The 12,356-nt window shown below is 43.8% G+C and overlaps 1 protein-coding gene across 1 annotated transcript in view; it reads left to right on the top strand.

The window, feature by feature from the left end:
- EZH1 (enhancer of zeste 1 polycomb repressive complex 2 subunit) overlaps positions 1 to 12,356 on the top strand; it is a 3,086,757-nt gene that overhangs the window by 1,512,074 nt on the left and 1,562,327 nt on the right. Inside the window, exon 8 of the mRNA XM_044054680.1 lies at positions 2,419 to 2,582. Within this exon, the coding sequence (XP_043910615.1) occupies positions 2,419 to 2,582 (164 nt within the window). The remainder of the gene's footprint in view (positions 1 to 2,418; positions 2,583 to 12,356) is intronic.

Below are 12,356 nucleotides of genomic sequence, written 5' to 3'. Positions count from 1 at the left end.
GCCGTTGGGCAGATAGCCTAGTATGAACCTATGAACCTATGAATATAACCAAGTTGATAAAGATTTTACTAGATCTTCTACTGACTGTCATTTCATGTCTACATGTGTTCCTGTGGCAAGATATTCTCTGACTTTCTTGCAGTTATGTTAACTAGAACCTGAGGATACATTATCATGGATGACGAAGAAGATATGTTTTGAATACTGATATAAACGGTAGGAAATTTTCATCTTGTTATTAAGTATAGTTAAGTGTCGAGTTATGGTTTGATGCAAGGTTCAGAATATGTTTACAGAATTTGACAGAAAAGGCCAGACCAGCTAATGTGATTTTTTTTTTTTTAAAAGATTACTTACTGTACTTCTCTGATGAGATCAGTAGACTCTAAAGCCTATCTAATCTTTTACAGTCCACTTGTGCGGAAAGCATTTTATTTTTTCCCATCTGGTTGCTTTAGTGTTTATTCAGTTCTGTGACAAAGAAGGGTGGAGAAGAGGCACACGACAGAAGTATGAGAATAACCTTCTCAGAATACCTTAGAGCACTCTGGTGTATTTTATAGCCATCATATCAAATATGGTGCAATATTTTGTGGATATTAATTAAGTATATGCCCTGTATGGCAGCTACACCTCTGGAAGAACAAAAATATCAGGTACCAGTCTGCTTTGACATCTAAATCAGAAGCTTAAAGTCAAAACAGAAATTCAGTAACTTAATAGCCCATTTTCAGTTTCATGTTTATATTTTCCTCATGTACCTGTGAACATGGCTTCAGAAAAGAGAACTCACCAGTTTAAGTACTTCATTTCAGGGAGTGTGAATAGGGTTTCCACCTTTTCAAATGCCTAAAGTGGGACAATTGTGGTGCAAATATCAGATTTTGCAGGCCAAAACATACCTGCGGCCAGTACAAGGGACAGAACTTCACTTTTTGCCTAAATAAAAGCTTATTCCTGTAGCATTTTATTTGCTTATTCTGTTTCTTACAACATGCAGATGTTTCAGATATAGAACAACTGTTTTATGCAGCTATTACGTAAAATGTAGGAAATAGTTTTGCCCTAATATCTCAGAACATTTGCCATTTTTACACTTTTTTGCAGGACACAATTGCCCAAAGAGGGACTGTCCCTCGCAAAGTGGGACAGTTGGTAACCCTAAGTGTGAATATTTGAGTACAATACTTAAACATTTTAACTGTACTCACAGGTCATAGTAAAGTGTTGCTGACTTTAAAAGTAGCAAATTTCTTTCTTTTTTTCTTTCTCTTTTTTTCCAGATTTACAAGTAAAGTAGTCAAGACTAGCAGCATTATCTAGAATATTTTTGGCATTTTGCCACTTCTTGTGTAGGAAAATTTCACAGTGAGAAAAAATGCACTTCATTCCACTCTTTGCAGGCATTCTTCATATTTATTTCTATAGACTGTTTGGTTCCTGTTCATACCACCTGCCAGACCCTCTTTTTTGCTGTTGACTTTCATTCTTCTCTTGCATTAAATACTGCACCCCACATCATTCCATGAGGATTTTTAACAGAGCTATACCATCATTAACTATGATCGACAGTACTGGGAGCGGAGAACCTTTGGAGCAGATGAGGGCCTTCTTTCAGAAAGCCATAGAGGAGTTTTGCTATTGTTTTTACTATCCTTCCCCACTGCCCTAACATGCATATTGTTAGTGTAGGGTTCACAGTTCATGTCCTTTGATGCATACATGCAGACTCCCAAGCATGTGTCTGACCTGACTACAAAACACAGGCACTGCTTGCTAAATCAAAATACAAAGCTGCTCAGTCATACTCCTGCCTTTTCCTCCACCTCTTGTTTTGGTCAGTGCAGTAGCAGACTGGGCCATCTCTCTCAGCTGTGATGAGTAAGCTGGAATCAGTCACTTCCTGTTCCTGTCTTCCCCACCACTTGTGTTGTTAGCCAGTCATGGGATGTTTAAGTTATAGTTCAAACGTTATCATTTTATACAGTAGAACTGGCTACATTTGTTCATATTTAAGTATGTTTTTATTCATCATAAGTACTTTTTACAGCAAAATTATAATTTATGTGGATCCTTATTTATGAATTATCTCATTCACTGAAGAAGAAGAGAGAGAGAGAGAGAGTGTGTGTGTGTGTGTGTGTGTGTGTGTGTGTGTGTGTGTGTGTGTGTGTGTGTGTGTGTGTGTGTGTGTGTGTGTATGTATGTACGTATGTGTACATTTCTCCCATGCCTAGTAAATAAATATCCCTAAAACTGAACTGGGACTGTATGTCATGCCAGACTTGATGCAGCCTAATAGAGAGCTTCAGCTGTCACTAAGTTTAAAGACTGTGATGCATTTGTGAGAGGCAGTCATGTTCACTGGAAAATGAGCAGAAAGCAACTGACTCATTCCATGTGACATTCTCTTAACAGATATAAAGAGCTGACTGACGTGTCTAAGTCTGAAGTACTACCGCCTCAGTGCACTCCTAATATTGATGGGCCTAATGTGAAGTCAGTTCAGCGAGAACAGTCTCTTCACTCCTTTCACACACTTTTCTGCAGGCGCTGTTTCAAGTACGACTGCTTTCTGCACCGTAAGTTGGAGAATATTAAAGTACTTTTTTGCAAATTTTAATATATCTTTTTTGCTTTTACATTAAGTTTTTGCTTGTTTGAAGCTTTAGCCATAAAAACGTTAGAAGGCACATCCACTCTGGTCCTACTGCTGGTGATAGTGCTATAACTATAGCATAGTATGGGGAGAAAAGAGCTGACATGAACAATGCTGTATATTTACTGCACAAAATGGCTTTACCCAGTCTTTGGAAAGCACAAATACAACTTCTGGTGTGAATCTGATAGAACTGAGGAACTCTGCAGAGATAATGCTGATAAATTTAGCATTTGTTGGACATGAATTGAAGCTTAGTACTTGGTAGAAATTATTTGTGGACATCTGTGGTCAGTGGATGTTTCTGTGTGTAAAAGAATGAGCATAGGTTCTTCTATAAGTTTTTTTCAAGTTTATTTGCGTGATTATTTTACAAAAATGTTATGTTTATTTAAGTTTGTCAATATCTAAGATGTATTAATGTAGAAATGTTCAATTCTATAGTACAAGGACGTGTGGCATTAAATGTGATGTCATTTGTGCAGACTGATAGGAACAATTGTTAAAAATGGAAATTTGGCAATAGACTACTTGTTTATGGAGCTAGACCCATTTGCAGTAGAATAATATTGCACGTTTACAACACAGAATATGAAAAAAAAATGATGTAATCAAAATCAAGAGTAGGTTGTAAATTAGTAGTTACTACACAATAAAGATATTCTGAGGATGAGGAGAGGACAGTTTTTGTATTATTTGTAACAGCAAAATTCAGAATTAGCATTAACAAATGGGTTATACTTGTTGAATTAGGTTGTATTTTCTTTTCAGGTGTGGTTCCATCAGTACATCTATATGAATTTGTTATTTTCAAGTTTTTTTTAAGTTAAATGCTGTTATCTTGCTTCATTAACAATTGAGTTGTAGAGCTTTGCAGCAAATACTTCAGTCAGTCCATCTCCAAAAGCATTTAGCATTTGGCATTTCCCGTGTTTAATGAGAGAGGGAGATAAAGAGTGAAGGTCCCTTTGAGGAACATACGGTTGCATAAAAAAAATCTTTTACAGAATCCATTAATTTGCCTTTCACAAACTGAATGTGGAAGATAAAAAATACAATCTCATTCCTAGCTGTCCTATTTTTGAGAGACCTACAGTGTCAGAGCACCCTCCCATCAGGCATACTGCTCTGATGTCAGTGTTGTAGACAACCTCAGGTTAATTTGTAAGTGTGTGTAACAGTGATGTGTGAGTGCACACTGCAAAACCACAGAGTTTTAAAACAAAAGTAAACTTTAGTAACCTGAATGTATAATGGTTTAGATGTGTTTTGATTCTTTTTGATGCTGTGAAAGTTAAATTAATTTTGTATTAACTGAGCTTGATGCATGATATCCCTTTTGATATCCATCATTCAAATACTCCTAAGTAGTTTGTATGGTCAGTACTGTAAGCTTCTTCACTAGTCATTGGTGAGATACCTTGTTTAAGTAAATTAATTTTCCTATATTGCTTATTATAGAGTACATGGATTCGGTCTAGAAATATTTAGCAAAATTGCTAAGCACCTAAACGCTTTCGTGAAGTATGCTAAAACGTTTTAGAGTGCATTTTTTGAGTTTATAGTCATATGTACAGAAAAGAGTAGAATTATCTTCATGTTGGGTTGCCTGTGGATTGCCATATTGCAGACACAGATATAGTGAAGAGCAGAGGTGCAAGAATAAATTCTTAGGATGCACCGGCGTCCATACCGAAGGGAGGCAGTACAGAATTACCCATTTAATGATACTTTTCCTGTGTAGCACGTAGCTGGTAAACACTTTAGCATTGTGTATCTATCATAATTTCATAGGTGAATTGCAGGTTTTGACAGTTTATAAACTAGTGATTTGTTGTATTGGTGCCTTAGTTTGATCAAAGAGAAGTGTAGCTCTGATCTTATCTTCGTCAAGGCTTTTCTTAAGATAGTATAAAAATAATAAAAACAGTTTGGATGATCTAAAACAAAACTTTATTGCACCACTGAAGTGGCAGATAAGTGCTTTTGTCTGCTAAACCTATTTTCAAGAGTTGTAGAATTTTTCATATCAAAGTTAATGCCAGAGTAACAGGGTTTCTTAACTATATTTCTTAATTGAACAATGCTTGTGTTTAGCTTTAGCTTAAAAGAAAAAAGAAATTTCAGGAACACCAAATGTACCCCTTTATTCATAATATAAATGGAAGATCTGATAAAGAAGAGCTTTGTGAGACTTAGCTGTTAGGACTCAGGCAAAGAGTGTAAGGTTTATAGGTGCATATGTTCTTACCAGGCTGCTTGTTGATTCAGTGGATCATTTGTAGCCCAGCCACATGATCCCACGTTGAATTTACCAAGATATGAAATCAGTACCAGGCACCCAGCAAGATGATTTACTTTGGACCTAGTTGCTTCCTCTTTCCATAAGGGTTTGAAGGCCTAGCCAGACCCACACCAAGATGAAATTAGTTTGGACTTAGTTATGTCCCCTTTCCATGTAGGGGGTATACTTACGATTGCCCATCAAGTCATCCACCTAAAAAGTGTCAAAGAACTACTGTGCTTTACATGTGGGATAGATATCTATAACATCAGCAGGTCTTAGTCATATTACAGTATAAATTCAGACCTCTTTAGCATTAGGGTGATATTAGTTTTGTGGATGTAAAGGAGGTTGCATAGGGATGGATTCTTCATGCTCTGTAGGGTAGGCAGAGGCCTGCTGTAAAAAGTTGATAGGACACAGAAAAGAGTGAAAGCACTTTAAGGCACTTTGAGGCAGTCAGGGTAGCTCAAGATGGACATGTCTTTGATTGTCTTAGTAAGGATACTGTGTTTTCTCTCAAGCTGCGTCATGTGATTTGAGAAGTACATACCAAAGGAGGCATTATTCTGTATAATTGGTCTGATAAGGGAGTAGAGGGGGGTTATGGCTTCCCTGGATCTAGAAAATATATCCCTGGTGATCATCACTCTGGCTATATTAAAGAATTTCCTAACAGTAGTTGTAATGTGATGGTCAAATAATAGTTAATTTTCAGTGAAAATCCCCAAGTCCATAATGACTGAGTCAGTTTTTAGAGGGGGTGTTTCCTGTGTGATAGGAGCATGGCTGGCTCGGTTTGCCAAAGGACACAATTGCTACATTTTTTGGCATTTAGTTTGAGGGTATTGTGTAGGCACCACTTGTTAGTGCACAGAAGGCCCTCCAGGAGAATCTGGTATTCATTTGGAGTGTTTATGACAGCTTCCATTTTGCACTCATCAGCAAACTTTGTCAGCCACTGGCCCTTGGTGTCAACCTTGACGTCATAGAAGTAGATACCAAAGAGGAATGGTCCTAGTACATGTTCCTAGGGTACACTGCTAATAACAACTCTTTTTTTTGTTGAGAGTGTGTCTCCAGCACTAATAGAATGAGATCTGTTGATGAGCCAGTTTGCCGTCCACTGGGTAACAGAGGGCTTTAGCATATTATTGATTTCAGAGTAAGGAATGGTATCAAAAGCTTTGGTCAAGTCTGGGTATGCAGTGTGAATTGATTTGCATGAGTTCAATCCCCTTATAACTTGTTCAAAGAGACCATCAGGTTTAGGAGGTAGGATCTACCCTTAAAAAAACCAAACTGGCTTGAGTCCAAGGTTTGAAGACCACCTCTGTGATTGTTAATGAGTTCTACAGTGATGCAATGATTGTGCTTCACTGCCTTACAGATAAGGATGTTGAGACTTATGGGCCTATAGTTTCCTGGATCAGTTTGCCTCCTTTTGTAGAGTGGAATGCCTGCATCAGTTCTGAAAACCTCTGGCACAAATCCAGTGGAGAGGCTGAGACTGAATATACACTAACAACAAATTAGCCAGGAAATGCTTGCTGCTGACAAAAAGACAACTTGGCATATTATCTGGGCCCATTGAGCTAGTGTTCTTGGCCTTGGAGAGAGAACTTAGGGCATCTGAAGTAGTTAACTTCATTTGATCATCAACCTGTGTGTTCCGGATCCGAGCCTGCAGCTTGCCAAGCTAAAGATCCGAGCTCCAATCTCCTCCCCCTTACTAACCTGCAACCTCCTTCCAATCATCAGATCTCGTTTGCCGTGTGTGCGCCCTTTTTCAGTGAATAACTACTTATTCTTCCCCTTGTTCTCTATTGGGTGCTTTTGGGTGCATAGTTTTTGACTGTTTGTAGATTAGAGAGTTGCTTAACTCCAGTTGTGTAGGCCCCCCTTCCCGCCCTTAGCAAGCGTGTGTGTGTATCTGCCCCTGTCTTAGCTGTCTAAGCAGGTATGTCTGAAAGTCAGAAACCGACTTTCTCTAAGTGCACAGAGTGTGGCCATAAGCTATCCCCGGCAGATAGCCACACTCTGTGTGTAGTCTGTTTGGAGGTCCCCCCTTTATCGTCCATCTGCAAAATTTGTGCGGCCTTTAACCCCCGGGCTCTGCGGGATCGCAGGATCAAGCTGATTCTTGTGGGTCTCTTACCTGCAGAATCAGCTACTACTTCTGCTCCTCCATCTAATTCTTCAGCCATGGCTGTGGCTGTTCACCCTTCTGGCCCTCCTCCCCTGTCCGGGACTCTCACTCCCACCTCTTCACAGGGAGAGAGAGAGGCCAAGAAAGACAGACATAAGGAAAAAGTGAGAGAGAGAGAAAAAGAGAGAGACAGAGACCGAGAGAAGGGTTGCAAGAGGCAGGCCGACTCAGATCCGTCGACCCCTCCTGCCAAGGTGTTAGTGTCTCCACAAAAAACTACAAGGGCGTCTTCCCCTCAGCTCCATTCTCCAAATTTCTCCCAGGAGCCGGAGGGGGAGGCACGGACGGTTCGAGGTCATCCTCGCATCTGCCCTCCCGGCCGGTGTCGGTGGCATCATCGAGGTCTACTAGGAGCCTCTCCGAAGCCGATATGGACCGGATGATGATGAGGTTTCTGCAGACTCAATTGCAAATGGGAGTGTTAGTGGCCCCCCCCCCAGCCGGAGTGGGGAGTTCGACCCCGACATTCGCCCTGATAACTCCTTCTCCGATCCACCCTCGGGTTTCGGAGTCTATGGATCCGAGGAGTCCCAGAGTCAGGGAGTCGGCGCCGATGGTACCTCCTACATCGATGCCGACTATGTCCTCGAGTCTGTCAGATCCCTTGTCAGATCTGAGCTCTCAGAGCCAAGATCTGGGCGTTGGATCTGTGAGGATGATTGTGTCTTTGGCCCCATTGTGGTCGGGGCATACTGTCTCCTTGGGCCCGGCTGTGCCAGCCTTGGCTCCGATCCCTTCGTCGGATCCGAGGGGTATGGCTACCCACACCACCAGCTTTAGGGAAGCCAGTTCCCCTTTGACTTTTGACATTGTGGAGAGGGTTCTCTCTGGAGAATCGAGACCCCTCACTCTTTCCTCAGAGTCCGCCCCTGCTCCCCTCGCAACTGAGTTTGTCTTCCATCATCCAGTCCTCCCAGGGACAGCCTGTATCCAGTATGCCCCAGACAGTTCCCCTTGAGGAATATGCGACAGTTTGCGAGCCCTCCCCAGAGAGTCCCCCCAAGGAGATCCCTCGCAAATGCCCATGCAAGAGGAGGCACATGGACTCCCGAGTCCCTCTTGGAAGATACTGACTTGGAGGAAGGGGTAGGTTCCCCCAGATCACCCCCCAAAGATGTCTCTTTTGTAGACATTATGTAAATTCTTTGCCGGGGGGGGGGGTTGGTCCGCCCAAAAACCTACCTCGGACAAGTCAGTGTTTCTGGAGGCGTTCAATACAGGCCCATCTATCTCTTGGGTGTCCCCCCTGGCTGACCCTCTGGTGGACCTTATCACTACCAGAGCCTGGAAGGAACCGGACACTCCGGAACCAATACCCAAGTGGCCCGATAAGGTATTGAGTCCTCCTGCAGACAAAGCAACTTGGAGTAAGGGTACTCCAGTTGATGCCATGGTGGTGGCGGCAGCCACCAAAAAGGAACTTGCCCAGGGAAGATCCTCTGTCCATTCCCCAGACAAGGAGTCCAGGGCGATGGATCATCTTGGAAAGCAGACGTTTGCTTCAGCTGTCTTTGCTATAAGGGCGCTGAATTACATGGCCGACGTAATCAGATTGCAGCGCGACCTTGTCAAAGAGTACACTGAGCCCCCCTCCCCCCGGAGTCCATTTCGGCCGAGGATAAACAGACTTTCTCGGCGCTTATGGCCACTCTCAAATCTGTATCAAATACGTCCATGTGTTTACTCTCTCATGCCACCGAGGGAGCCGCTGGGGCAGCCGGGTCCGGTATTGCCATGAGGCATCATGCCTGGCTCTGGCTTTGCGATTTTTTGGAATCTTTCAAGGCATCCTTAGTTAATGCCCCCTTTGACAGTTCGACCCTGTTTGGGAAGACTATCCGCGATACGCTTGTCCAGAGTGAGAAGGACGGGAAAACGCTGTCAGCCGTCGGGATCCTCTTCTCTAACCCTCAAAGGTTCTTCTCCAGGAACCAGCATGGGCAAAAGATGCTGTGGTTCTGGAAATCTTAGCAGTCCCAGAACACTCAGGACTCTTTCTCCCCCAGAGGCAGTGGGGGACAAGGTGGACACCGGCCCAATGGCAGAGGAGTACCGAAAAACTTCGGGTCACCGGAACCTTTTTCTAATCGACCCCCGCCGCAGCCCTGAGGGGTTGCCCGACTGCTCCTCTCTGGCAGTCAGGGGGGCATTTCTCGAGGCACCTAGTCTAATGGGAGTCTATCACGTCAGATCGCTGGGTGCTTCAAATAATATCCAGAGGTTATTCAATTCCCTTCATAAACAACCCACCTTGTACAAGATGCCTCCTGGACATCCCACTCGCTCAAAGGGAGGCGGCAGCTTTGGAGATAAGAAAGCTGCTAGAAAAAAAGAGCAATCCAGCCAGTGCCCTCAGACCAGTCTGGACCAGGCATCTATTCCAGGTTCTTTTTGCTGCCAAACAAGTCAGGGGACTTAGACCGATTCTCGACCTGTCTGCAATGAACCTGTCCATTGTCAAGGAAAAGGTCCAGATGGTCACTCTACAATCCATCCTGCCCTTTTTGAAGGAGGAAGACTGGATGTGCTCGATAGACCTCAAGGATGCGTACTACCATATTCAGATGGACAGGCGATCCAAGAGGTTTCTCCGCTTTCGGCTAGGAGCCAGTCATTACCAGTTCAGGGTCCTACCCTTCGGTCTCACCACAGCCCCCAGTGTGTTTACCAAAGTCATGGCAGTTGTAGCGGCCCACCTGAAGATTCAGGGCATTCAGGTCTTTCCGTATCTGGACGACTGGTGTCTCACTGCCTCCACCAGGCATCAACTGGTACTAGCCAGGGATTTCTTCCTTCAGTTATCTACCCGGCTGGGGATCACGATAAATTTCAAGAAGTCTTCCAACCTGTTCAAATCCTAGATTTCATAGGAGCGAGAATAGACTGTCTTCAGGCCAGGATATTTTTGACTCCAGACAAACTTCACAGCCTGGATCTGCATGTATTGGCGCTCCTTCAGTCCTCTGCACCACCAGTGGAGTTAGTCCTGAGAGCCCTAGGGTCCATGGAAGCAGCTATAAACCTCATTCCTTGTGCTTGTCTGCATATGAAAGTTTTACAGTGGACGTTGCAGGTTCAGTGACCTCTACGTCATCAGTCTCTAGACTCTCCTATCCCTATGAGCAGAGTGTGCAGGAAGTCTTTCACATGGTGGCTTCAATCCCAGGAATTGTGAGGAGGACGCCCTTTTGTTGTGCCTCCTCCCCAAGCCACGGTGACCACGGACACCTCCTGCTTAGGGTGGGGGGCACTGCTCAGGCAAGACTGTCCAAGGCATGTGGACTCAGAGTGAGACCGTTCTGCATATAAATGTTCTAGAGATGATCATTTCATAGGTCATTTTAGCGTTGCAGGCCCTTCATGCCTCTCTTCCTCTGGGAACTATTGCTATCCAGTCAGACAACATGCCAGTGGTCTGGAACATCAACAAACGGGGGGGAACCAGGTGTTATCCACTTTGTCGAGAGGCCATGAGAGTATGGGAATGGGAGATCACCAACCGTTTTCTGATAGCAACGCACATTCCGGGTCGGTCCAACATCTTCACAGACAAATTGAGCAGGACTATCCTTTCCCCTTACAAGTGGTCTCTGAACCCTTATATAGCGGACCAGATCTTCCTCAAGTGGGGTCAGCCTTGCTGCGATCTCTTCGCATCGCCGTCCAACGCAAAGTGCAGCGAGTTTTTTGCTCTAATTCCCCCGATGGGTGAAGCCCCCAGAGACACTCTTGTCCATGCTTGGCCACCTAGTCTTCTTTATGTGTATCCCCTGCTTCCTCTCATGACAAAGTTTTTACAGAAAGCTATCCTCATAGCACCATTCTGGCCTCATCAGGTTTGGTTCCCTTGCCTGCGGTCTCATCTCCTAGCTCTGCCCTGGATCTTGGATCCCATTCCGGATCTTATTCATCATCCCTTGGGAATTGCTCTCCCAAATCTGGACAGCCTCAAGCTCACAGCTTGTTTACTCCAGTTCCATTAGTTGCTAGGACTCCCGGTATCTCTTCCCCAGTTAAATCCATCCTGATAGCGGCACATAAGTCCCCTACCAGGAAAGTCTACAGTAGTAAGTGGAAACGTTTTTCCATTTGGGCTTCAGAGAGAAATCTGGATCCTTTTACCGCTCCGGTTCCAGTGGTGTTAGACTTTTTGTCTCATATTTTCCAAAAAGGGGCTAGCTCTTCCACAGTGAAAGTACAGCTGGCGGCAATTTCCCATTTTCATGTTGGGGAAAATTCAGGCTGCCTAGCTGCTGCCAGAATTTGCAAGACGTTTTTGAAAGGTACTTTTCTTCTGAGTCCTCCTATTAAGAATCCTTCGCCGCCGTGGGATCTGACTTTGGTTGCACCCCCATTCGAACCTGCAGCATCAGTTGACTTAAAATTCTTATCATGGAAAACGGCCTTCCTGGTGGCTATTACTTCAGCCAGGAGAGTATCGGAACTTCAAGCCCTGTGTATGAAACCGCCTTACCTAGTGTTTCACAAGGATAGGGTATCTCTCAGTACTAACCCATCCTTTCTACCTAAAGTTGCTTCGGAGTCAAATATTAATCAGTCGATTAATTTGCCTGTATTCTTCCCTAATGTTCAAAATAAAGGGGAATATAAACTTCATTTACTTGATGTGCATAGGCAGTTACAATTTTATTTGCATAGGTCCAAACCTTTCCATAAATCTGATCAGCTTTTTGTTTCCTTGGCTAAACCATTTTTGGGAAAACCAGTTTCAAAAGTGACAATCGCTAAATGGATTTCGCTTTGTATTTTTCAAGCTTATAGAGAATTTAGATTACCAGCCCCAGAAGGGGTGCATGCTCACTCTACCCCGTTCTATGGCTACTTCATATGCATTCTGGTCTAGAGTTTCCCTGGACGATATCTGTTCGGCTGCTACCTGGGCTTCCTCTCAAACCTTCATTACTCATTATAAACTAGATTTGGTGTCTAGAGGAAGGGCTTCCTTTGGCTCTGCAGTGCTGCAGAATATCCTTCCTTAAGGGCCTCCCAAGATTCGGGTAGCTGGGGACTCTGTCCCACAGGTTGATGATCAAATGAAGTTAACTACTTCAGATAAAGAAGTTTCCCTCCCTCCTACCCCCTGACCTTGCTGGTTATTTGTCCTTTTGGGCTCGATGTCCTGTATGTGTCGAGCCTGATGTATGAGTTTGGGTCAGGTTCTTTTTGGCTAAGGTTGTTGGGTG

Source organism: Protopterus annectens, chromosome 13.part0 (assembly GCF_019279795.1).
Source record: "Protopterus annectens isolate FY-2018-M chromosome 13.part0, PAN1.0, whole genome shotgun sequence".
NCBI lineage: Eukaryota > Metazoa > Chordata > Ceratodontiformes > Protopteridae > Protopterus > Protopterus annectens.
Note: the sequence above shows the minus strand (reverse complement) of the source record. Positions and strands in the feature narration are given on the sequence as shown.